General features: G+C 56.1%; 2 protein-coding genes across 4 annotated transcripts; one reads left to right on the forward strand and one right to left on the reverse strand.

Annotated features, from left to right (window-relative positions):
• Window positions 1-1,447: 1,447 nt before the first annotated feature.
• Window positions 1,448-9,604, reverse strand: KDF1 (keratinocyte differentiation factor 1). Of its 3 annotated transcripts, none has more exons than XM_031595040.2 (5): window positions 9,526-9,604; window positions 8,785-8,948; window positions 5,895-7,001; window positions 4,922-4,996; window positions 1,448-4,270 (listed from the first exon to the last, which is right to left on the reverse strand). In XM_031595040.2, the coding sequence occupies exons 3-5, from the start codon at window positions 6,988-6,990 to the stop codon at window positions 4,188-4,190; spliced, it is 1,254 nt and encodes a 417-aa protein (XP_031450900.2). In that variant the 5' UTR covers window positions 6,991-7,001; window positions 8,785-8,948; window positions 9,526-9,604; the 3' UTR covers window positions 1,448-4,187. The 3 variants fall into 3 exon arrangements, with proteins under 3 accessions (XP_031450900.2, XP_089979895.1, XP_089979896.1); XM_090123769.1 differs by lacking the exon at window positions 9,526-9,604 and adding an exon at window positions 9,430-9,513; XM_090123770.1 differs by lacking the exon at window positions 9,526-9,604 and adding an exon at window positions 9,315-9,415.
• Window positions 9,605-13,295: 3,691 nt separating this feature from the next.
• Window positions 13,296-15,402, forward strand: TRNP1 (TMF1 regulated nuclear protein 1). Its single transcript, XM_031594676.2, has one exon. It carries the CDS (start codon window positions 13,390-13,392, stop codon window positions 13,927-13,929), a length of 540 nt encoding a protein of 179 aa, XP_031450536.1. The 5' UTR covers window positions 13,296-13,389; the 3' UTR covers window positions 13,930-15,402.
• Window positions 15,403-24,795: the final 9,393 nt, after the last annotated feature.

Genomic DNA, 24,795 nt, shown 5'->3' on the forward strand with positions numbered 1-24,795 from the left:
AACTGTGACAGAGGACATCAGGGACCAAACCCAACAAATATTTCTTTCTCCTCATTCCCAGCAAATGCTCACCTCCTGGAGGAGGTGTGTTTGGGGCTGGCGGCCACCGGAGGTCCCCTGGCATATCACACCCGTGTCACACCTGCAGAAGCTGTGTCAGTGCTGCCACCCACCGGAGCTGCAGCTGAGGCCCTGCTCTGCTTTAGGGAAAGCCTCCAAGAAGCAACAGCCAGGTTGGGGGGGCACAGCTTGCACCCTTCACCCATGGCTTGGAGTGGGGCAGAAGGTCTGACGTGGTGGGACTGCTCCAGCAATGCTGTGGGACCCAGCAGGGTGGTCCCAGTCCCAAAAAAGATCCAAAGTCTCCTCCTCCTGCCTTTTAAAAGCAAAATGCTAAACCCACATGGGCTTTCCTGTGCCAAAAGTGTCTCCCGGTCTTTCTTTTTCCCAACAGCAGCTCTTGCTGTAGCTCTTTTTAATAATGACTGCTGCTCAGGAACAGACCCAGGCTGCTTTGGGAACCCCAAGGAAGGAAAGAGGCAGCAGATCTGTCTCATCACCGCTTGCTTTGCAGGAAAGCCACCACTCCTCCGCCACGAAGGACCAGGCTGTAAAGTTGGGCTGAAGATCGTCTGCTTTCCAACCTGTAAGCTGTGCTGAAATCCCACCCCTGCTGCACGGGGGGGGGACACAGCTTCCTGCAGCACCAGGACACGCACACAGCAGTGCCCGTGGACCTTCCTTGCACAGCTGAGCCCAACAACATCACAGCCTTCAGGAGAACGGCGGTGCTGAGTCACACTCCCAGAAGGAAGTGCCCATGCACCTTCATTGGGGTGAAAGGCTGTTATAGCCACCATGTCAGGTCACTCAGTGTTTTTTTGCTTGGAGCAAAAAAAATCAAAAAAACAACCATTACATTAACAACTCAGAGAGTTTGGTCAACGGCAAACATGACCTTCAGCAGACAGAAAATAGCAGCAGGACGGTTCCCTGTGCAGCTGTGAGCAAACCCAGATCGATGCAGCAAACTCGAAGCAGGTTACTGAGCACAGAGCTTACAGCAGGGATGCAGAAGCTGTGTGTACATCGTTTTATATGCAAAGTTATAAAATCTTTACAGAAATGGCAGTGGTCTCACAACACCGGTCTGGAACAACGCTGCTGGTTTGGGGATGAGATCCTGTGTTGTGCATTGGTGCATCCAGCAGACAGAACCACAGTGTCCTCCCTGGATCCTCAGGGGAAGCAGGAGCTGGGATGTACATCACGAGCAGACACCCTGTGCCATCCCCTGCCCAGATTCACGTAGGAGGAAGACTGATCTCTTCCAGGAAGAGTGCTGCAGGAACTTACAGAAAGGGCATTCGGAGGGCAAAGAAACGTGGCCTGGGCTTGCAGGAGGAACTAGCAGGGCAGCTCAGGAGCAGGTGGGGATGGCAGGGACAGCAGTGACACAGCCACGTCCCAGCACAGCGCTGCAGGCAGCCTTGGCTGCATTGCCCTTGGGGCAGCAATGGGCCACTCTGAGCACTGCAGGCACAGCAGCTCCATTCTGGCAGACAGTTTCCAGCTGAGAGAAGGCAGCACGTACCCATTCGTGGGCTTAAAGCCATTCCAAGAAACACATCTCTTGCACGAGACACTGCCTGCTGACCAAGGGTGGTCAGGTTGAACTGCAATCCTCGTGTAACAAAACACAGCTGGCACTCGTGGCACCTTCTAGCAAGAAGCATTCACAACCTTGGAAATTCTCCCCCCAGGCTGAGTTTTCCCAGAGCTCAGTTCCAGCATCAGCCCCTAGGGAAAGCCTGTGTTTCCACAGAGGGTCCTCCACCTGCACCCCCCTTCCCTGTGCCCTGCACACCAGCCCTGCATTCAGCCCTCAGAACAGCCCCCCCACACACAGAACCACCGCTGTGCACACACTGCTGGGAAGGCAGAACAGCTTTCCTTCTCAGCCCAGGCTCCCTCATAAGCAATGGAAGCAAGAACACAAAAGACAGCACAGATAAAGAGCACATCTCCTGCTTTATATTAAAAAAAAAAAAAATAGACTGAATCAGATGCTAAGGGTGAGGAAGGGAAATGAATCCCATAAGACACCACAGGTGCATCAGCTGCAGGGTCCAACAACTGGACAGTATTCTGCCTGATGACTTTGCTTTTTGGGTGTGTATGGATCAAGCTTGCAAAACACATTTGCTCACAATATACAGACTGAGCATAAAGAAGTGCCATTGCACCTGTAGTAGCAGCTGGCAGCTCTTTGCAAGTTCATTCTCACCCCTCATCTCCACCGCAAAGCACACAGGGCTGCATGAGCCACAGTGCTGTACAGGTGTATGGAAACTCATCCCAGAGGTATGGGCAAATCCACTCAGGAGCAGGAAGCAGAGTGGGTCCATGTGGCATTCTGAAGGAGGTCACCAAACACAGCCCCTCCGAGCCCCGTGCTGTCCTTGCTTCACGTCTCTTCCTTGCATGGAGAGGATTTTTCACAGCCAGCACCGATGACAACACCAGGAGGGCACGCCAAACCAGTGTCTCAGACCCCTTTATTGCCAATATCTCAGTCAGTGTCTCAAGGTGTGGTCTCAGTGATGTCCATGATTCATGAAATCACACTGGGAAATGTGAGCAGTTTACAAAAACAGGCTCTGACAGGGACTTGGACTGCACATTTCAAAGGGCTTTGGCCACTTAAATAAGTTTGACTGCTTACGTAAAGAATTTAATCCTCTTCCCCCTACCCAACCTTTGGGAGAGTAATCACAGGCTATGAACTCAAGGCACGTTTCAGTTCAATTAAGGCACATTTCAGTTCAATTAAGGCGCATTTCAGTTCAATTAAGGCGCACAAACACAGTCCACACCAAAGCATGGGACCTACTTTGGTTTCCCCCTCCCCAGAAACCAGTGGGTGTGTTGATTCCGTTGATGGGAAATCCAACCCAACATTTTCTAGTCATGTCCAAGGGCACCTGAAGTATAAACAAGTCCCATGGCCTCGCGTGTTTACCTTCTGATAAAAAAATCAAGTGGCAACACCAGCAAGATACAGCTTCCTCCTACTGTAGCCCTCAAGGTCATCTGGCTCTGTGCCCTGGGGGTAGCAGTGCCACAGCTGTATGTGGCTGTGAAAGAAGAGCAAAGGAAAGAGAAGGTGCTGAGCACTCACAGGAGTATATAGGATCAAGCAGCTTCTCCCAGGTCCTCTGGAGATGCTCTCTGAGGGAGGCTTTCATTCAAGTTAAGACACTTTGATGGGATTTTCTGGCAGAGTAGTCAAACAGTCCAACTCTTCATTAGAAATAAAACTAGAAATGAAGGGATCGTCTCACATACCTCATATAACCCACGTTCCAGGGCTGCCCCAGCAGCCAGCCTGACAACTAGCACGATGGGGAAATGCACAGGGCTTGGTGGTGAGTGAGGAGAGCAGGCTGGCATGCAAGCCAGAGGTCAATGCGTGCAGCTCAGATCAGACTGGCAGTGGCTGGGGAGGATGAGGAGGGCAGCAGTTCAAGTATCGCCTCCCTGCAGCTGGCACTATCTTGGAAGAGGGGCCAAGAGGCCAAAGTTGAAACAAACCACATTAGCTGAACCTTCTCCTTAAAAGGCAATGGGAAACAACACTCAGGGCAGCAGGAAGAAGGCAGATCTGCAACGCCACAGATAGAGGACTTGTATTTCTGGGACCACCAACCCAGGCTCTTTACACAGAGATCTGGGTCCTTAGAGAGCAGGTGCCTGGCCTTTGCCTCAGCACTGTCACTAATGCAGACACCATCTGATTATCCCCAGGTTAACTTCTGCAATGCCAGCAAGCAAGAAATGTACAGCACATTGTCAAAGCAGGGAAGGAGCTGGGTCACTGAGATTGCTGGAACCAAATGTGAAGATTGGAAATAAAATCATCGAGCACTTCCTTGTCCATCTTCTCCTCCCTGGGCACACATTCCACCTCCCAAGTGCATTAGCTCCACAGTTCACTTCCTTAATGTTCTATATTGTCCAAAGAAAAAAAAAATTCCCAGTGAAACTCAGACAGTAGGAGAACTTTGGCTTCAACAAAGGATGTGGGTAGACTGGGGGGAAAAAGTGACATAATATGCTCCATATGGAAAGAGGAGAAATCTGCAGCAAAGCCTTGCAATGCCTGCCTGCTGTTTGGGTCCCTTTTCTTAACAATACACCTGAAGCAGAGGTGCTCCAGATGAGTCAGTCTCTGTGTCTTGGAAAGAGGAATCTCTGCTTGCTGGAGAGCCTTGGAGAGGAAAAAGAAGAGATGGTGACATTAGACATGATGAACTATAGCAGCCAAGTGCCAGGCAGTTGGGCAAGCAGCTGCCACAAAAGGCATTGTGTATCATGAGGGAGGAGAAAGCCACACAAAGCCCACAGGCAGGGAACAACCCTGCCTGCATTGTGGCCATCTTCTAGGAGAGATCTGTTATTATGCAGGAGAAAACTTGTCTTTTAGCCCTGGGCAGCTCTTTGGAGTGTAGCATGCATGCCACGAGGATCAGAGCTCAGGGGACTGAGCTCCTCTGCTTCCCTTTGCACAGTTCCCATGTGATCCAACCTTAGCTGGTCACGTCCCAGGCAGAGCCCCAGACTTTGTCAAGATACCTGGAGACTGGAAGCTCCTGGGGCAAACACTGAGCACAGACAGAGCTCTACACGTGGGTTCCCTTCTCTTTCAGAAGGACCCACCAAACCTGGGCAGCTCGCAGCCTTCTGAGCCCCTTTCACTCCTGAGAGAAGGAAACACCCTAAGAGGCAGCTGTCACCTCAGCAAAGGGTGAAAACTGAAGCCACACACAGTGTGAGGAGCTCAGGGTGCTCTGCTCACTCCTGCCAAACCTCCCCTTCCTGCAGTGCCCCCACTGCAAAGACCTCTGGCCAGGCACGTTACCTGCACTGCTGTGCCGCCTCATATTCCTGGCCAGCACATCTGCTGGTGTTTCCTCTGATATTTGCACGGCCAAATCTGCAATAAAAACCAAGAAGGTCAGGAAGAAGACAGGAAAGGACGGGCAGCTATGACTCAAGAGTAAAGACACCTGTCAGGGAATGTATGAGGCTCTCCTTCAGAAGGCACCACCCTCAGGTAGCAGCAGAGGTAGCGTCTTATTCTTCAGATTGCTTCCACCATTGTCCTAGTAATGTGAGCTATAAATACCAGGAAGCAACAGCAACCTCACTGCTGAGCTGGAAAGCGTGACAGCCACCCAGTTTCCTCTGTGGCTTCTGGATGTCTCCTGATCCCACACTCAGCTTTTCCAGGTCTTTCTACAACACTCCTCCTGCTTATTTTAGAGGTCACTCAATTCAGGCTGCTCCAGACGACAGTGTCCTTGAAATAAGTGTGCACACCTACACTGTGGCAAAAGCCCTTCCCCCCTCTTTGCAGGGCTATTTGCTGGCTTCTCCTCACCCTTCCTGTAGGAAGTCTCAGCTCCAACGAGGCACTCTGTCTTGGTGGTTTAAGGGTGGTATTGCCAAGAACGGTGCTAGAACATGGGGTAGAGAGCCAGCTTGGTAACTGGACATCCTCTGGCACAAGCCAGCTTGTCTGGTCATACCAGTTAAGTTTGACTCACGGTCTTTCTGCCTAGCATAGAGGTGCAGAGGAAGCAACAGAATGAGCCCTTCCATTGCTCAGTGCAAACTTCCCTGACAGTGAAAGATACCATCAAGAAAGCAATGACTGGTGACAAGCAGAACTCTGTGGTAATACATAAAGACCCCCGTTGACACACCCCAGGAAAAGCAGCCCACCCTGAAGACAGCCATCAGTTTTCAACCCTACTCCATCACATCTCACAGCCCTGATAAAACAGCCCTGTTGTACTGAAGCTGCAGAACACAAAGGAACCTGCACGTACCATCCTGGCTGATGACCGTGGACTCCAGCATTGTTTCATTCCCACTATCTGGTGCGTTGCCTCTGCTGGACTTTTCCTCATGGCTCTGGCTGGCTGGAACAGAAATGTGGGGCCGGACCCTGCTTTTCCGAGTGCTGATACGGATGATGCCTCGGACCAGCCTGCATTCAGCATCCTGCTCATCCAGGTTGTAGTCCTGAGTTATGCTATTGATCAGGTCCGAGATCTTGTTGGTCTTCTCCAGGAAGACAGTGTCTGATGTGCACTTGGCCAGCTCATCGATCTGGTGGACGCTGAAGAGCTCTGTCAGCTTCTTGAAGATCAGGACGTCGATCTCCCTGCTGGACATGGAGCCATTCAGCTCGCTGATATCCAGGTCAGACTCGTGGAAGGAATAATACTCCTCTGAACTCCGGTGGCTGCTGGGGAGCGGTGGCTTTTCTATGCTGTTCCTGAGGGGCTTCTCAGGCAGCAGCTCTTTGAAGCACGAATCTGATTCCAGATGGTGGCCCAGGCTCCTGTTCTGATAGACAGGAATGCCCTTCAGTTTGACATCTGGGTAACTGAAACTGCTGCCCATGTGGGACTTTTTGATCTGGTTCCCATTCTTCTCGGTGGGAGAGACGTTGGCAGGGCTGTTTGGCAGTCGCCCATTATAATCTCCATTCTTCCCATCGTCGGTGGAGGTCTCAGCAGGCCCTGGATAGGGGATACAGACACTGCAGTCCTGAAAGCAGCCCCCACAGGTCACTATGCAACAGAAAACAGCTTTGTACGTTTTCCAGGCATGAGACAGAGAGGAACAGCAGAAGCTCTGGTTTGCAGGAGCCTCTGCCGTACCAGAGATGAAGGTAATGGTTTCTGCCTCTCTCCCATTAGAGTCTTTGAGGTCAGCTTTGCGACCTTTCCTGTCCCGCATCTGCTGGGCTCTGGTGCGGCTCTGTTTGATTTCAGGAGTCAAACCACCCAACACCTCCAGCCCGACCTCGGCTTCCTTGGATGGTCGGCTCCTCGGGGGCACAGCCTGCTGGTAGGACTGGTTTTTCTGGCGGTGGCTGTTCAGGTTGTGGGGGGGTCCTGCTTTTCGGCCCAGCATGGCTCAAGCACCTGAAGGACAAGGAGGTTTCAAGTCAAGCCAAGCATCTGCCACCTTAGCAAGCTGCCAGTAACACAAGAAGGACCCAACATCCAAAGTCAGTGAGGCTCCATCTCAAATTCAGTGTACTTACAGAACCACTTGGCACTAGGACTCAAGCTGTGCACATTCATTGCACCCAGAGGGAGGCTGCTGTGCAGTTCAGATTCCCCATCTACCAAACCACACTGCTTGCTTTCACTCAATGCTTGAACCAAGAAAGAGGTGTCATAGAAGGGCCCCTTTAAGGCACCAAAATCCCCGTGGCCTTCAGAAGAGGTTCACCTCGTGCTGCTACAGAAGTCAGGCTGCAGAGCTGCTGCCTCCAAGCAATAAATGCGCAGTGCAGCTGCAGGTGGAGCTGGTTGCCAGGCTCCAAAGGGAAAGCATCCTCTTTTCATCAGCTTCCCCTTTGCCTTGCATTCTCTGGGATTACCTGACAGCACTCACCCGTTTCAAAACACACTATGCCTAGGAGGAGATGACAAGTAATCAATTATGCAACTGTCAATTCATACTCCAAATCATTTGCCACCATTCACATTTAGAGGATTTAGCAATGATGGCATTACTAACACTGATGAATTTTGCCAGTCACGGCCATGTCACGTCCTGGACTTTGCTGAGAAAACCAACCTCTCCATCTGGATTGAAGATCCTCTCTCAAATCACATCTCGTGGGAGCAAAGCTTCCACAGAGCTGTGCTGCAGGAATCCTAAAGCAAGCTGCTCTCATTGCCACCACACACCATAGTGAGGGATGCTGGGTCAAGGCTGTCACTCTACTTTCATTGCTGCTGCTTTTATTCCAGGCCGTGCTGGGCCCCTAAGTTGTCCTTGGTTTCTGAACTTCTCACCCAGGACCCCCAAGAGATCCTCCTAAATACTTATTAGGTCAATTAATAAACAGTGAGAGCCCAGCCATAGCTTAAGTGCTTTTGGACTGTCCCTGCTGTGTACTTTCTATAGGGCAACTCAAGCACAGATATCTGCCCTTGTTAGATCGCTGCCTTTTTTTTTTAATTAATAAAAGAAAAAGGGAAACAAAAAGAAACAGTACTATTGCCCTTAGAAAGAAGCACAGGGAAAACACTCCCCAGGCAGCTGTGTCGCATCGCTGCTTTCCAGGAACCTTTTGGCTCCATTAGCTTATAACAATTTGTAAGCAGCACATGTTTCTGGAGTTCCTTTGCACATTCCTGGACAATGTATTAAATATAAGCCCCAATTCCAGTGCCAAACAGGCAGAGCTCTCCAGACAGAGCGTGAACAGAGAGTTCCACTGCTTTCACTTCAGAACAGCAGTCCTACTCCGTTCTCAGCTTCACTGTTTTCAGAACTCAGCTCAGAATTTACCAACGAACAAAACCCATCTGAGCTGATCTAATCACTGCTTAATGGGATGCTTCCCTTAATACCCAGCTCTCCCCCGAGATCCAACACACAGACTGCAGCCATCCCTTACGTAACGACCCACAACATTCTGACCTTTCAAAGCATCTTTGGTGTCCAGAAAAGGACAACCCAGGCCCTGCACAGCTGCCACTGCAGAGATGATATCCCCACTCACAAACACCTCCAGCCCCAAAATGCTGCACTCAGCCCCTCCGTGTCACAGCACACCCCTCTGTGCCCGCAGCACGCCGGGCTGAGCACACAGCCTATGGACTCAATGGGTTTCTTTGGCATAGGGGCTGACAGAGCAGCTTAACGCAGCCGTACGGATCTTGAATGCACAGCAGAGCTGATACTCACGGGGCAGCTGGCAGCTTTCCCTCTTCTCACACAGGCGCCTGGTTTGAACGGAGACGATCCTCACGGAGGACTCCACCATCTGCCTGGGAGGAGCAGCGTGGGAGCCGTGAGCTGTGTCAGTTAGCCGGGGTCTAAGATCGTCATTGTTCAGCAGAAGGAGATTCCTTTAAAAAAGGGTTTCAACAAAGCAAAAAAACGAAGCTGTGAGCATCCTCCAGACGGGGGTTTTGGCCCCGCGGGTTCGACCACACCCATGCCGGAGGAGTGGGGGGGGAAATCAGAGCATCCCGTTAGCAGCAGGAGCTCAGTGCAGGGGAAAATACCGACACGGAGGTGCAAACTCGGCTCAGACCAACAGGAGGAACTGCAGCCCCCAACCACACACGGCCTGCACGATGAGCCCCCCGCCCCACCGACGCCCCCCACCCCGCACGGTGCCGGCGAGGAGCACAGCCCCGCCGCCCGTAGGACGGCACGCAGACAACGAGGGTTGGGGTTGGGGCTCCCAGCGCTCAGAGGATCCGCCGCACCCCGCGATGGGACCGGAGGAGGAGGAAGAGGAGGAGGAAGAGGAGGCCTGGATGCGGCTGCGGGGCCTGGGCGGGGGTCGGGCCCGGCTCTGGAGCGGGGAGAAAGGGGACAAACCGCGGGGCGGGCAGAGCGGGGCGGGCAGGGCAGGGGCCGCGGCCGCTCCCCTCCTCCCGGTGCCGCTGCGGGGGACGCGCGGGGTCCCGGCGTTACCTGCGAGCTGGGAGCGGCGCCGGCCCCGCCCCACCTGGGCCAGGTGAGCCCACGTGACCCGCCCGACGGAGCGCCGCGAGGGACACGGGAGTGCGAAGCGCGAAGCGCGGTGCGACCCCGACCCGAGCGCAGCGCTGCGGCTGAGCGCCGACGTTCCTTAGCGCAGGTCCGCGTCCTCAGGGTCTGTGACAGCACTCAGCCCCTCACCCCGAGGGGTTCTGTCCGTCTCAAGCAGCCGTCGTCCCCTGCTGTCCCTGAGGATCCTCGTCCCAGTAGGAGCCTGTCCCCGAGGCTCTGTATCTCAAGCAGAACTCTGACACACCTCATCAGGCTGAACCGAAGGGAGCCAACAGAAATCGCATCCCAGCCCTTTTTTGAATTTTTTTTTTGAATTTTTTTTTTCTTGTGCGGCTAATTCCAGTTCCACTATTTAAGCACTTAAAACACACACACACAAAAGTATAAAAATCTAAAAAAAAAAAAAAAGACCCGAAAAACCAAACAAAAAAAGTAGCAAAAATTTGTTTATTTCCCAGAAAGTCCCAGAGGTCCCCAAAGGTCTCTGCGTCAAGCAGCCCTTGTTGCCTTCTGTCCCCAGAGATCCTTGTCCCCAAAGGTCCCTGTCCCTGAGAGGCTGTATCTCAGCACTCGTTCCCCTGCCCCCAAGGATCCTTGTCCCCAAAGATCTCTGCCCCAGGTCTCTCTCTCTCTCAAGCAGCCTTTTTCCATGCTGTCCCCAGTGATCCTTGTCCCCGTGCGTCCCTGTCCCCAAAGGTCTGTATCTCAGACAGCCCTCATCCCCTGTCCCCAAGTATCCTTGTTCTTGAAGATCCCTGTCCCCGAAGGCCCATATCTCAAAGATCCCACATCTCCTGTCCTCGAGGGTCTGTACCTCAAACAGCATTTGTGCCCTCTCCCTGAGAATCCTTGTCCCCAAAGGTCCCTGTCCCCAAGGGTCTCTGTCTTGAGCAGCCTTGATCCCCTGATGCCAAGGATTGCTGTCCTGAAATCCCCATTCCCAAGTTCCTTGCCCCAAGGATCCTCACCTCAAAGCATCCCTGTCCCCATGGATTGTTGTCCCCAAGGGGTCCTGTCCCAAAGCACCCCTGCCCTCAGAGATCCCCAGCTCTGAGGTCCCTGTCCCCGAGGCTCTGTGTCTCAAACAGTCCTCACACCTGATGTTCACTATCCCCGAGTTCCCTGTCCCTGTAATCCCCATTCCCAAATTCCTAGTCTCAAAGCATCCCTGTCCCACTGGATCACCATCCCTCAGAGCCCTGTCCTCAAGACACCCTCCCTGAGGTTCCTGTCCCTCCCCACCCACCTCACTCCCCTTGTTCCCCACCCCGTTCACCCCCCTGTGCCCACCAGGCCCACACAAATCCTTCCATATCCCATCCCAGCCCACCCTTCCCCAGTATCCCCTCAGTATTCCACCTCACCCTCCCCAATAATCTCCAGTGCCACAGCCAGAAACCCCTTCCCAGAATCTCCCCAGTATCCCAACTGACTCTTCCCAGCATTGCCTTGGTATCCCAGCCAGCCCTTCCTAATAATCCCCAGTATCCTACCCAGCCCCTCCCATCATCCCCACTATCCCATTCATCTTGTCCCAGTATCCCCCCAGTCCCTCCCAGTGTACCCCCAGCATCCCACCCATCTCTTCCTAGTGCTCCCAGTATCCCACCCAGCCCCCCCTAGTCCTCCCAGCATCCCATCCATCCCCTCCTGCTACACCTTCAGTATGCCACTCACCCCCTTCCTATACCTTCCAGTATCCCACCCAGCCACTCTCAGTACCCCTATCATCCCATTCATCCCATCCCAGTATCCCATCCAGTCCCTCCCACTACTCCCCATCCTACCCATCCCCTCCCAGTACCCCCAGTATCCCATTCTTCCCCTCCCAGTACCCCCAGCATCCCCTTCAGCCTCTCTCATACCTTCCAGTATCCAATCCAACTCCTCCCACTTCTCCCCAGGATGCCACCCATCCCCTCCCAGTACCCCCAGTATCCCATTCTTCCCCTCCTAGTACTCCCCCAGTATCCCACCCAGTCCCTCCCACTATTCCCCAGTATCTCAGACATCCCCTCCCAGTGTCCCACCCAACTTCTCCCAGTACCCCCAGTATCCCATTCATCCCTTCCCAGTACCCCTAGTCCTCCCCAGTATCCCATCTATACTCTCCCACTACTCCCCAGTATCCCACTCATCCCTTCCTAGACCCCCCCTTAGCATCCCACTCAGCCTGCCCCAGTATCCCATCCATCACCTCCTACCACCCCCTCAGTATCCCACTCATCCCCTTACAGTATCCCATCCAACTGCTCCCAGTACCTTCCAGTATCCCATCAACCTCTCCCAGAACCACCAGTATCCCAGTATCCCTTCTCAGTACCCCCAGTATCTCATCCATCCCCTCCCAGTATCCCCCCAGTATCCCATCAACATCTCCGACTACCCCCAGTATTCCAGCCAGTCTTTCCCACCTTCCCAGTATCCCAGTATCACCTCTCAGTACCCCCAGTATCCTGTCCAACCCCTCCCAGTACCTTCCAGTATCCCACCAACATCTCTGAGTACCTCCAATATCCCATCCATCCCCTCCCAGTACCCCCAGTATCCCATGCAGCCCCTCCCAATACCTTCCAGTATCCCATCAACATCTGCAAGTCCCCCCAGTATCCCCAGTACACCCTTCCAGTACCCCCAATATCCCATCCATCCCCTCCCAGTACCTCCAGTATCCCAGTATCCCCTCCTAGTACCCCCAGTATCCCATCCATCCCCTCCCAGTTCCCTCAGTAACCCATCCAGTCTCTCCCAGTACCCCCAGTATCCCATCTCAACCCTTTCCAATACCCCCAGTATCCCATGCAACCCCTCCCAATACCTTTCAGTATCCCAGTATCCCCTCCCAGTACTCCCAGTATCCCATGCAACCCCTCCCAATACCTTCCAGTATCCCCTCCCAGTACCCCCAGTATCCCATGCAACCCCTCCCAATTCCCTCAGTAACCCATCCAGTCTCTCCCACTACTCCCCAGTATCCCATCCTTCCCCACCCAGTACCCCCAGTATCCCATGCAACCCCTCCCAATACCTTCCAGTATCCCCTCCCAGTACCCCAGTATCCCATCCTTCCCCACCCAGTACCCCCAGTATCCCATGCAACCCCTCCCAATACCTTCCAGTATCCCAGTATCCCTTCCCAATACCCCCAGTATCCCATCCTTCCCCTCCCAATTCCCTCAGTATCCCATCCAATCTCTCCCAGTACCCCCAGTATCCCATCTCAACCCTTTCCAATACCCCCAGTATCCCATGCAACCCCTCCCAATACCTTCCAGTATCCCAGTATCCCCTCCCAATACCCCCAGTATCCCATCCTTCCCCTCCCAATTCCCTCAGTATCCCATCCAATCTCTCCCAGTACCCCCAGTATCCCATCTCAACCCTTTCCAATACCCTCAGTATCCCAGTATCCCCTCCCAGTACCCCAGTATCCCATCCTTCCCCACCCAGTACCCCCAGTATCCCATGCAACCCCTCCCAATACCTTCCAGTATCCCAGTATCCCCTCCCAGTACCCCCAGTATCCCATGCAACCCCTCCCAATACCTTCCAGTATCCCCTCCCAATACCCCCAGTATCCCATCCTTCCCCTCCCAGCACCCCCAGTATCCCACCCATTCCCTCCCATTACTCCCCAGCACCCCCCCCATCCCCTCCCCACCCCGCTGCCGGTACCGTCCCACCCTCCCCGCTGTCGGTGCCGCCCCCCGGTGCCGTTCCGTGCAGCATCACCCCGCCCCTCCGCTCTACCCGCAGCGCAGCGCTCCCTCCGCCCGTCTCCTCCCCATGGCGACAGCGGACGCCGCATCCCCGGCTCCGACAGACGAGCAGCGCCCGGAGCGCTCCGACAGCAGCACCGGCACGGCGGCCGGCGGAGGAACGGCAGCAACAGCATCAGCACGAGGAACGGCATCAGGAGGAGGAGGAGGAGGAGGAGGAGGAGGAAGCGGCGGCTCGCTGGAGCTGGCGGCGGCGCGGCGGCGCCTGGTGGCTGCGGAGTGCCGGCGGAGAGCCGCGGCGGAGCTGGAGGGCCGCGTGGTTCAGGTGCACTGCGCGCTGCGGCACGCCGAGCTGCGCCTGGCCGCCCGAGCCGAGGCGCTGAGCCGGCTGGGGAGCGGCGTGGCACAGGCACAGCTGGCGCTGGCCGCCCAGGGGCAGCGTTTGCAGAAGGGGCTCCGCCGCCGCCCTCGTCCCCGACCCGGTGCTTTGCTTGCCGCGGCCCGAGCGCTCCGAAGCTGCGTGCCCTGGGCGACCGGGAGATCGCGGCGTTCCTCCGTGCACACGCCCAGCAGGAGGCTGCCCGCTGCGCCGCGCAGCCCCGCTTAGAAAAGAGGGGAGGTGGGTGGTTGGGTGGGGGGGAGTCGTGGGGGTGCTGAGGGCTTCGTGGGAACGCTGTGGGTTTGGGGAGCCGGAGGGAGCAGAGGGTGTGGAGGGGGTGTGAGAGGTGTCATGGGAATGCTGTGGGTTTGGGGGTCCTACGTGGCACAGGGGGATGCAGGACTGTGAGGGTGACTGATGGGTTGGGGTGCTGTGAGCTGGGGAGGTGTTAGGGGGATTCTGTGGGTTTTGGGGTCTGACAAAGCTTGCTCCGGTGAGGGGACCCTGCGGGGTCAGGGGGAGTCCATGGAGTGAGGAGGAAATCCAGCAGGATCTGGAGTCCTTAGGGGTGGTTTAATGGGGAGGGGGCTGGGATGCTTGGAGTTCCTTAAGGGGCTCAGTGGGATTGGGGAGCTCCAGAGTACTTAGCAAGGTCTGGAACCTTGGGGTGCCCTGAAGGATGAGGGTGAAGGGGTCCCTGGGGGACTCTTTGGGGTTTGGGATGCTTGAAGGACACAGCAGGGTTTTGATCCTTGAGTGCGTGGTGGGGAGGACCCAGCAGGTCTGGGAACTTCTGTGGGGTTGGGGGATCCTGCAGGGCTGGGGGTTTCCCTGGAAGATCACAAGGTCTGGAGGCAATAAAGGGGAACCTGCTGTCGGCACCCTCTGGAAGCAGCAGCCGCAATGGGGCTGTGCCCCTTCCCTCACATCGGGACACGAGTGCTGACATTGAGCCTGAGTGCAGCCCCATGCAGAACTGAGGGGGTTGGGGGCCACCCCACATCCGCCAGCCCCAGGTTGAGCTTCAGACTGTGCATCCTGGGAGGGCAGGGAGCAAAGAGGACCGGTCCTTACTGCAACGCTGACCCTACGTGGATCCTGCAGGGCTCAGCAGGACGGCTGGGACTGCTCTGGTTGCCATCAGGCAGATAATGCTCAGAACTGGAAGCGTGGGGACACACTGAGCCAGCATCCTTCAGGCACCCCAATGTCACCCTGCGGCAGAGTCCATCCTTGCAAGCTCCGAGGAGGCTCGGAGTTGAGCTCAGGGCTGAGCAGAAGGCTTCTACAGGACCACTGAACCCCCCCTGCACCCCTCCAGCCCTGAGCCAGCCTTGGGATGGAGGGTTGGGACACAGCAGCACCGTCCCCATCCTGCTGGGATCGCTGCCAGCTGCAGCCCAGGCTCCTGCTTCACCGCACCGCGCTTCGTTCTGCTGCAGCTTTCCTCAGAGGCTGCGTGAATCCTGCTGGAAGAATCACAGCTCAGCTTTTGTGTTGCTTTTTTTTTTTTTTTAATTTAAAGAATAAAAAAACCCCTCTGTTTTGAGGGGTCGGGGGGATGGGGGAGGGTCTCACTGACTCATGAATGTACCTTCCTGTGACACAGCAGGTCTGTTGTGCGCGCTTTGCTCTGCGGGTGCTGCCCTGTCCCTGCCTGGCAGGGCGATGCCAGAAGTAAACTTTGATATATTCCACTCATTCCGAGCTGTGTCTTGATGTGATCAGAGCAGGGATGAGCAAACGAGCTCCAATAACACCTCGCAATCAAACCCGTGCTATCAGATGGGCTCCTGTGCGTGTGCTCCTCCTTTTGCATCTCACCCTCCCCTGCTGGATGCTCCCTGCTTTCTGCCCTCCCGTGCTCAGCCCTAATCCTGCACACCCCACAGAGGGACAGGGGCTGCTGCTGGAGCAGCTTATGGGGCTCAGCCTGGAGAAGGGATGCGTTATCTGTGCCAGGCTTTCAATTAATAATATGAAATGCACAGCTTGGGCTTAATTCTCTTGGTTGGTTCCCCCCCCACACACACACATACGCTCTCTGGTGATTATTTCCAAATCAGCTTTTGACCTGATTAGAGCAGGAACGGCGGGGAGAGACCTTAGGAAAAAGCAAATGATGATAATAATAATCCACTCCATTAAACCAGTAAGAATAAAATCATTCAAAGCCCTTCGGTGCAGCGATTCCTCCCCACGCCCTGCTCTCTCCATACAATCCCAGCCTCATCGTGCTGCGTGCTCCTGCGGTGCCTTTGGTAGATGGTTCGGTTTGTTTCCCTTTGTAGGGCAAACGCGGCGCCGAGGGATGCTCAGCTCTGTTTTCTCCTCCGAATCCCTTTGGGTCGGGCACGGGCAGAGCCGTGGGAGGGGACACGCGTGGGGCTGCGGGTACCGCTGCGGAGCGACGACAGCAGAGGGCAGTGCAGCCCGACGGAGCTCGGTGTGGGGCTGGGAGGGGGGGGGGAGATGTGGGGCTGATGGGGGGCTGTGACACGGGGGGTTGAGGTATGGGGCTGATGGGGGGAGGCTGAAAGGAGGGGGAGGTGAGATGCGGTGTCACGGTGTCCCCTCGGGGTCCCCACCTGAAATGGTTCCCCTTTTCTCTCAGGACACCTCCATCCCCCTGCCCTCCATCTTGGTCTCCCTTAAAAGCCAATTAACCCCAATTAGCCCCAGTCAGGCAGAGCAGGTGGGAATTGCTCCTTCCATCCCCGATTGGCCCCTCAGAGCACCTGAGCCCAGCCTGCAGGATTTTGGGGGTTGTGGGGGACACCACAGTGGGTTCTCAGGCTCTTTTTTCCAGCATCCAGGCCCAGCTGTGGTAGCAGTGGGGATGAAGGTGGCACCTCGTGGTGTTTTGGGATCTTTCTGAGCCCGTGAAAAGTTCCATCTCCCACCCTTCCCTGTGGCAGCTGCACCCCCGTGCTTCAGCCCCCCATTTGGACATACAGAGAAATGTCACTAAATCCCATTTTTAGAACTGCATTGCCCCATTGCTGCCCCCAACCCACAACTGAGGGTCTGAGACCCCCAGACTCGAGGTCACCATGGGGTCTGCAGCCACCTCATCCCCTGGGCAAAGCTGTTGCTGCCCGAGGCCATTTGGGACATCTCTGTTGTCGTCCCCCCTGCCGCCCCATGCTGTCCCTTTGCAAGTTTTCAGGTCTCAGGAACCCATTCCTGCTGCAAGTGGCCCCTGGGCCAATTCCCAGCTGCCTTCCTCCCATGCTCAGAGGCATTTGGCCCCTTGTGTTGTGGGACTGATGGAATCAGCTCTCAGAGGTTCTTTCTGCTCCATTGGGCAGCGGTGGGAAGCATCCATGCTGTGCTTTGCTGGCATTCAAACAGCTCCCACCCAACTCCCACAGATGCTGGGCAGGGTCCTGCCACCACCTCCCGTCCCCATCAGATGTGACCCCAATGAGGGGGTGACACCAAGCGTCCCAGCACCTGCGCCTTGTGGGAAGTGTCCCCTGCTGGGAGCCCTGGGAAGGGACCCCAAAATAACTCAACCACGTGTGCAGCATGCAGCCTCAAAGGGCAAGGTGCACCGAGGGGCTGTGCCCTGCTCACTGTCTCCTTGGGGCTGGAGGAGGTGGGAACGGGTCCCCACGCACCCTATATACGTATATGTTAAAGCCCACAGCTGCTGGGCCCTATGGAGGAGGGCTGTCTGCACAGCAACCCGACCTGATGGGAGACCTGTAACCTGATCACGCTTCATTAAGGGTTTTAAAGAGGTTAATTGCCCAAAGCACTGACTCGCTGGCTGCGGTCACGGCTCCCCTGGGTGCTCCCTTCCCTGCTGCAGTGACCTGTGAGGATGTCAGCCCCAAAGCACAAAGGGAGCAGGGCTCTGGGGATTGGGCTTTGCCCTGCAGAGGCGGAGGGGAGCGAGGCAGCGCTCCGGGCTGTGGCACATCCTGGTCCCTGTGTGCGGTGAGGGATGGTTGTACCCAAAGATCAGCATTGTAACACCTGGGTTGTAATCACAGCTTTGGGGTTTGAGGAGAAAAGCCCCAGATTTTGGCAGATGTGATGCCTGAAGCAGCTCGAGTTGTCCCAGCAGTACTGCAGCCACCCGAGGGGAAACCAGAGGCGTTGCTGTGCCACCAACACACACGAGACAGAGAGGTGAAGGGCAGCACTGCACCCACAGCCCTTATTTTCATCCCGTTTAACACCTGTGAGCTCATCCCCTGCTGGCCTCAATGCGAGGAGGGGGTGAGGGATGATGCCAAAAGGACCCCCTGCACCTCGTGGCATCCTGGGCACCGAGACCTGGCTGACATGGCCGTGCTGACGTGGGCACTATATCTGTCAGTGACGGGCAGGAAAGGAATCCATGGGGGAAGCCAAGCTGTGCTCAGCGCTCCCAGCCGCCTCTCCTCTTATGGAGCTGAGCAGGAGGGAGCAGCTCCCGTTATGGAGAAGCCCTGGGGAAGCCCTGGCTCGAACGAGCCTCCCCGCAGGGCCCCATAGGACACGATGGGGACGCTGTGATGGGGACACCGTCTCCATGGCTGCTGGTGAGCAGGAGGAGGAGGAGGAGGAGGCAGAGTGGGGCTGCTGAGCAGTTGCTGACACCCTCTCGGTGCTGACCCCCGGTGCTCGGGGATGGGCTGCCAGCACTGCCCTGCCAAAGGTGACGTGGGCACGAGCAGATGGCAGCAGTGCTGCTGGGTGCCCGGCGTGCCAGGGCTGGTAGCTGTGAATCAGCCCTCACCTTTCCCATGGGTGCAATTCCCACCTCCAGTGTGGCTTCCAAGAAAACCGTGGGCGCGGGTGAGGACTGTGCCATTCCCAGCAATGGTGCCCTTCTTGCTCCCACCCTGGGGGGAGGTTTGGGATGTCTGGGTGTTGTGCTCCTTGCAGTAAAATGCAAGCTGCCAAACGACGCTCAGAGAGAAGGATATTGAGGCCAATAGGAATAGAGCAAAGAGGAATAGAGTGGTGAAGCCGAGCTGTGCGCGTGCAGCAGGAGAAATGGGTGAATGCAATGACAGGGAGCAGCTCTGGCTGCAACCATCGGAGGGATCGATGGAGACCTGCATTGCTTTGTGTTGTACAGGGTTGGGTGGGGTCGGCCAGCTGGCACAGCCATTTCACAGCCAACATGGCCAGCATTGAGGACAGGTGATGAGTGATGCCCCTTCCTGAGCTCAGCACTGCGCTCTTCTCACACAGATGGGTTTTGGGGTGGATCTGGGGCACGGACAGCAACCTCTGTGGCTTCACTCCTCCCCGCATTGCCTGCCCTGCTGCTGCCCAGCACCATCCAAGAGCGATGCCCTTTTAACATTAAAGCCTCTTTGTGCAAACCCATGGGGCAGAACGAGGTTTGCAAGCAGCTCAGCCCAGCACAGGTCAGGGCATGGCTGAACCCCCCCGGGCAGGGTCCAGCTCTCTGGAGCCACTGCTGTGCAGTGAGGGGGGGAAGTGAACGCCCCTGCTCTTTCCCACGTGTTGTTGTGCTGCTCAAATATTTGCTTTGGAAAGCGCTGCCTTGCCCTGAGCCCCACAGCCAAGGCCGTCCCCAGCTGCTAGCACTGGGCAACCAGGAGAGATCCTGCTCAGATGCAAAACCACACGGTTAAGGAAAATCAGCCCAGGTTCAGCCTCGTGCCCTGGGATGCTCTTTGGGGGTCCAGGATCTTGCTGGGGGTGGGATGGGGAGATGCTGGAACATCTGTGCCACTGAAGAGTTCCACAGAATCACAGAATGGCCAGGGTTGGAAGGGACCTTAAGGACCATGAACCTCCAACCCCCTGCCACATGCAGGGCCACCAACCTCCACATTTCACAGCAGCCCAGGCTGCCCAGGGCCCCATCCAACCTGGCCTTGAACACCTCCAGGGATGGACGGGGCATCCACAGCCTCTCTGGGCAGCTGTTCCAGCACCTCACCACTCTCACAGCAAACAACTTCCCCCTCACATCCAACCTCAATCTTCCCTCCTTCAACTTCAAACCATCTCCCCTTGTACTGCTGTTATCTCCCCTTTCCAAGAGTTCCCAATGAGAAAACCTTCTGCCTCTTCTTTCTCCTCCTCCTCTCACTGTCTTCCTCATCCTCCTCCTTCACCTCCTCCTCACCCTCCACCCCTCAGCCACCACCAAAGAACCCCCAGAGCCAGGAAGCCCTGGGAATGGGAGAGATTGTTGTGGTGGGGACCCCCCTGCAGCCCCCTGCTTGCTCGGGGCCGTCACACGGCTGCACCCCATGGGGAGCCCTCCAAAATCCAGGGATCCCTACGGAAAGGAGAGGAAGGGCTGTCCTATGATCCTAGAGAGAAATCCCACCCCTCGGGGCTGCTTTTTCAACTCTCCTCTCTTACAGCACACTCTCAGCTCCCCTTGCAGCAAGGGAAGGGTTCACCAGTGGGAACCAGTGGGAGGGGGTTGGTTTTGGGGCTGGAAATTTGGGGCAGGGGCTGCAGGGCTGCCGTCAGCTGCAGTTTATTGCGCTCCCCAGCCCTGGCCTCCGTGCTGCCGGCCGCCGGGAGCTGGAACAGCCCTCGGTGTCTGGGACACTGCCCTTTGTTTCAGAGAATAAAGTTAGCGCTGTTACTCAGCCTGTCGCTATTCCAGCAATTCCTGCCTCCACTTTCACTCGGCAGAGGGAAACATTCCTGCCCGCGGCTGCCAGCCCTGCCAAGAGAAATACGCACGGGGGGGGGGATGGAGGGAGGGAGGAGGAAGGGATGGATGGAGGGATGGATGGAGAGATGGAGGGATGGAGGGGTGAAGGGGTGGATGGAGGGATGTGTGTATGGATAGAGAGATGGAGGGATGGATGGATGGATGGAAGGAGGGAGGGATGGATGGAGGGATGAAGGAATAGGTGGAGAGATGGATGGAGAGATGAAGGGATGGAAGGATGAAGGGATGGATGGAGGGATGTGTATATGGATAGAGAGATGGAGGGATGGATGGATGGATGGATGGATGGATGGATGGGGGAGGGAGGGAGGGATGGAGCGAGGGAGGGCAGGATGGATGGGGGAATGGATGGATAGATGGATATATGGATGGATGGATAGATGGATGGGTGGAGGGAGAGATGGAGGGATGAAGGAATGGGTGGAGTGATATATGGATGGATGGAGGGATGGATGGAGAGATGGAGGGATAGATGAAGGAATGGATAGGGTGATGGATGAATGGATGTGTGGAGGGAGGGATGGATGGATGGATGGATGGATGGATGGATGGAGGGAGGGAGGGAGGGGAGGAGGGTGAAAGGGAGGGAAGAAGGAAGGAAGGAAGGAAGGAAGGAAGGAAGGAAGGAAGGAAGGAAGGAAGGAAGGAAGGAAGGAAGGAAGGAAGGAAGGAAGGAAGGAAGGAAGGAAGGAAGGAAGGAAAGGAAGGAAGGAAGGGTTATCTGGGAATGCAACCCCATGGGAATGGTTTAGGTTGTGGTTTGGGGCTTTGCCTTGTCATTCTGGGTTGTTTTAGTGAGTCCTCATGAAATACATGTTGTAACACTGATTTGCCTCTTGGTTTTAGCTGAGTAAAGCTGTGACGTGGCGTGGTGCATCCCAAAAGAGCCTATTCCTAGCACAGAATTGGGATCCTAACCCACATCTCCTGTGCCCTGTATGAGACATGCAATGGGAACTGCTGTCAGCGCTGCGGGACAGGGACCAGGACACTGCAGGGATGGATGGTCATGGCTTTAAGCACACGGAGTCATGGACCCACATCCCTATGGGAGCAGCCCCATATGGGGTGGGGTTTGGGGGGGCAGAGCTGTGGCCACCACTGCAGCATCACCTTCCCAGGTCGGGCTGTGCCCAGTGCTAGCAGATGGGTGGGCAGCCCCCTGGGATGGGTTTCAGGCCAGGCTGGTGGGGTTTCCCCACATCCATGGGATGTAGGTGAGGAGAGCCAGAGGACGTGTGGATGGGGTGAAGCTGTACAACCCAGTGCCACCAACCCCTATGGAAACTTTCCCTGATGCCAGCACTGCCAGAGGCACCTGGGCTGCATTTATCTTTCTGCTGCTTTCTGCTCTCTCCCTCCTGATAGGCAAAGCAAACTGCCTTCCCTGGCACCTGGCACACTGCTCCCCTGCTCTTACCCCCATGACCGAAAGGCAGCGGTGCTGATAAATGTGCCCTGGGACCAGCTTGGTGTGGACAATGCTCCAGGGGAGGTGCTGCAAAATCCTATATGGGAAGGGGGTGGGAGCTTTTTGGGGATGTGGTGACTCCTCTGTTCCATCCTGGTGGCACCCAGTGCCCACACTGTGGGACACATCCAGCTGGACTCTGCTGCATCCATTCAGGGCAGCCCCTCTGCTCCCATCATTGCACCCTCTGCATCGGGTGGGGGGTGCTAACCCAAAGAAGAGATCCCCTTCCACAGTCAGAACCCTAAAAAGCACCAAAAACCTTCCAAAGCAGCCCACATCAACAGCTTTTATCCAACCAACAGGGCCAAGCTGTGTGGACATGGAGCCGTGGGCACAAACCCCGGGGCACCGCAGCTCCATGCTGCCATGGTCAACACGGGAACAAAGGGAGGTGAGCAGCTGGGAACGTCCTTTGCCAGCCCCAGGGACATTAAACAAAGCCCAGAGACCATTGTCCCTTTGTCAGCCCTGCAGGTCAGCGGGGGTTTGATCTGCAGCGCGGGGCGGCGGATGGAACGATCCCTGCTGAGGTTTGGGGCAGTTCTGCTCCCTCCATCTGATGGGTACCGTGAGCCCCCAGATGCTGTGTCTGTTGTTGGGGGCTGAAATGGGGCTCGGTGCACACACCTCCCTCCTCCAATTCACATCACGGGGTCCCTTGGCTCAGTGTTGCATTCAGGGTGGCTTGTGCGTTCTAGAAATCATCTGCTGAGCCTTATAATTGCAGTATAAAGCAAAGCTGTTTTAATGTGCTATCTCCCTCTCCTAGGCTCTCCTGATAACCCCGGAGTTACGCACATAAATAACACTGAAAGGCTGTAATCTCCTGCACTGCACCCGCAGCCCGTGCTGGGAGAAAGCAGCCAGGACACAAAGGTTGCAGTAATCTTGAAATACTCGAAGAACAGGGCATGGCCAGCTGGATTTATTACCTGCCATCAGACTCTGCTCCAGCTGAGGCCGGTGAGCCCAGAGCAAACACTGCACTGCCACGGCCACTCCTTCCCTGCCCCGTCAGCCCCTTATCGCTGCTGCTTTCCAGGTTTGGGGTTTTCCCGGTGCTTTTTGCAAGCAGCGTTTCAGGATTTGCAAAGCTCTGAGCTTTCAGGGCATGGAGCAGAACAGTCCATGTGCTGGTGTATCCCAAGCCCTGGATGCAGGAGAAGCAGATCACCCTCAGCTTGGGTGTGCTGGAGCACAGTGTGCGTGCACACAGCTCCTTATCTCACCTGTCCATCCTGCAGCTCTGCGCACGCTGGCTGGCACGTGGCACCAACACATGGCACCAGCACATGGCACCGGCACATGGCACTGCCACAGCAGCCTCCTGGAGCCACGTCTGCTGGAGAGGAGCAGATGGGTGTCACAAAGAGCTCCTCGTTACTTCCTTTTTCCAGCCCTTCTCCTGTGATGGGACAATTAGTGTCTTCCCAAGGGGTGACACACGGCGTGGGGACTCCCAGAGCTGCCCAGGCCGGTTTGGGAGGGAGTTGTGTCCCTGCTGTCCCCATATTGGCTCTCTGGACCATGGTGGGCTGGGGACATCCCCCGGCTTGGCAGCCTGATGGATGCTGGGCCAGCCCTGGGCTCAGGGGGCGAGGCATCGTGGCACATCTGTGCTGACAGAGCTGCTGGGACTGGCAGGATGAGGCAGGAAAAGAGCCATGAGCTCTGCATCCCTTCCCAGCACCCAGATTTCATGCTGTCGCTTGGGCTGTGCCTGGCAGCACCCTGGGCTCCCCATTTTGCTTTGAATTACAGCCATCTAGGCTGATGTCTCAGACATCTCAGAGGTGACAGCCACAGTTCAGGGCATCCCTTAACGCTCCAGGCTACTAAATACCCTCCCAATCAATAAGAGAGCAGCTGGAAGTTGTCATCCAGAAATCACACAGCAGAACAAACTCCTTAATCCTTCCTGAAGGCTCTGTGAGGTGAACCTGCACACCTGGGCAGAAACCAAGGGGAGAACACAGGGAGAGACCCCACTGTGTGTCCTGCAGCGAGGGAAAACCCACAGCAATGGTCTCAGTGCTGTCCTGTCTCATAGCCAAGTGCTCCCTGGAAACAGCCCTGGACAACGCTGCAGGACACGCTGCTCATCGAGCTGGAGTGGCTCCAGGCTGAATCCAGGCTCTGCTCCACGTGACACAAAACGTTTGTCTTGTTGTCACCCCATCCCATCTCACCGCTTCCCCACGCTGCAGCCCCCGAGCATCCCCCTCAGAGCATCCTGCTCAGGGCTCTGCTCCATCCCTGTGCCCCATCCTCTGGGCACACACACCAGCACACCCACACCACATCCCCAGGGCAGCTCCAGCTGCCCCCCACCAGGCAGCTGCTCACAGGGCATTGCTGACCCCCAAGTGGGGCAGGCACAGAGCGTGACGATGGGCTTCTTCAAACTGTGGTCTGGTGAAGCTCAGGGCTGTTTGGGGCTGGGGACAGGGAGGTGTTGGGGATTTGCAGTGGCTGGGCACGCTGTGGGAGCCCAACACAGTGCCATGTGCAGGCAGGTGTGCCACACAGCTGGAAACCACTGGGGATGTGCACTGGGATCCCAGTCCTGCTCCAGGTGCACTCAGTGCTGGGCTGTGTGATGCTGGAGCACAGCCCCAGGCTGTGAGGGGCAGAGGCTGTATTGTCTCCATCACCATCTCCTCCGCTGCTGCTTTCAGGATCTGGGAGCACCTGCTGATGGCTCTGTGAAGGAGAAACCCTTGAGCAGCAATCAAACAGAAAGAAAACCCCACAACCCCATGTTGCAGCGTTGGGCAGCTCCAGGCCCTGTGTCCTCCAACCCCAAACCTTCATCCCTTCTGCCCCAATCAGGGCTCTATTTCAGCTTACCTGATACACACACGTGGGCAATTCTCCTTTCCCAGAGCAGATGCAGATTGCTGGACCTCAGCGCAGCAGTGAGAAACCCCTCCACAAAAGGGAATGACGC

The sequence above is a fragment of the Phasianus colchicus genome, chromosome 24, assembly GCF_987193195.1.
Source record: "Phasianus colchicus chromosome 24, bPhaCol1.hap1.1, whole genome shotgun sequence".
Taxonomy (NCBI): Eukaryota; Metazoa; Chordata; class Aves; order Galliformes; family Phasianidae; genus Phasianus; species Phasianus colchicus.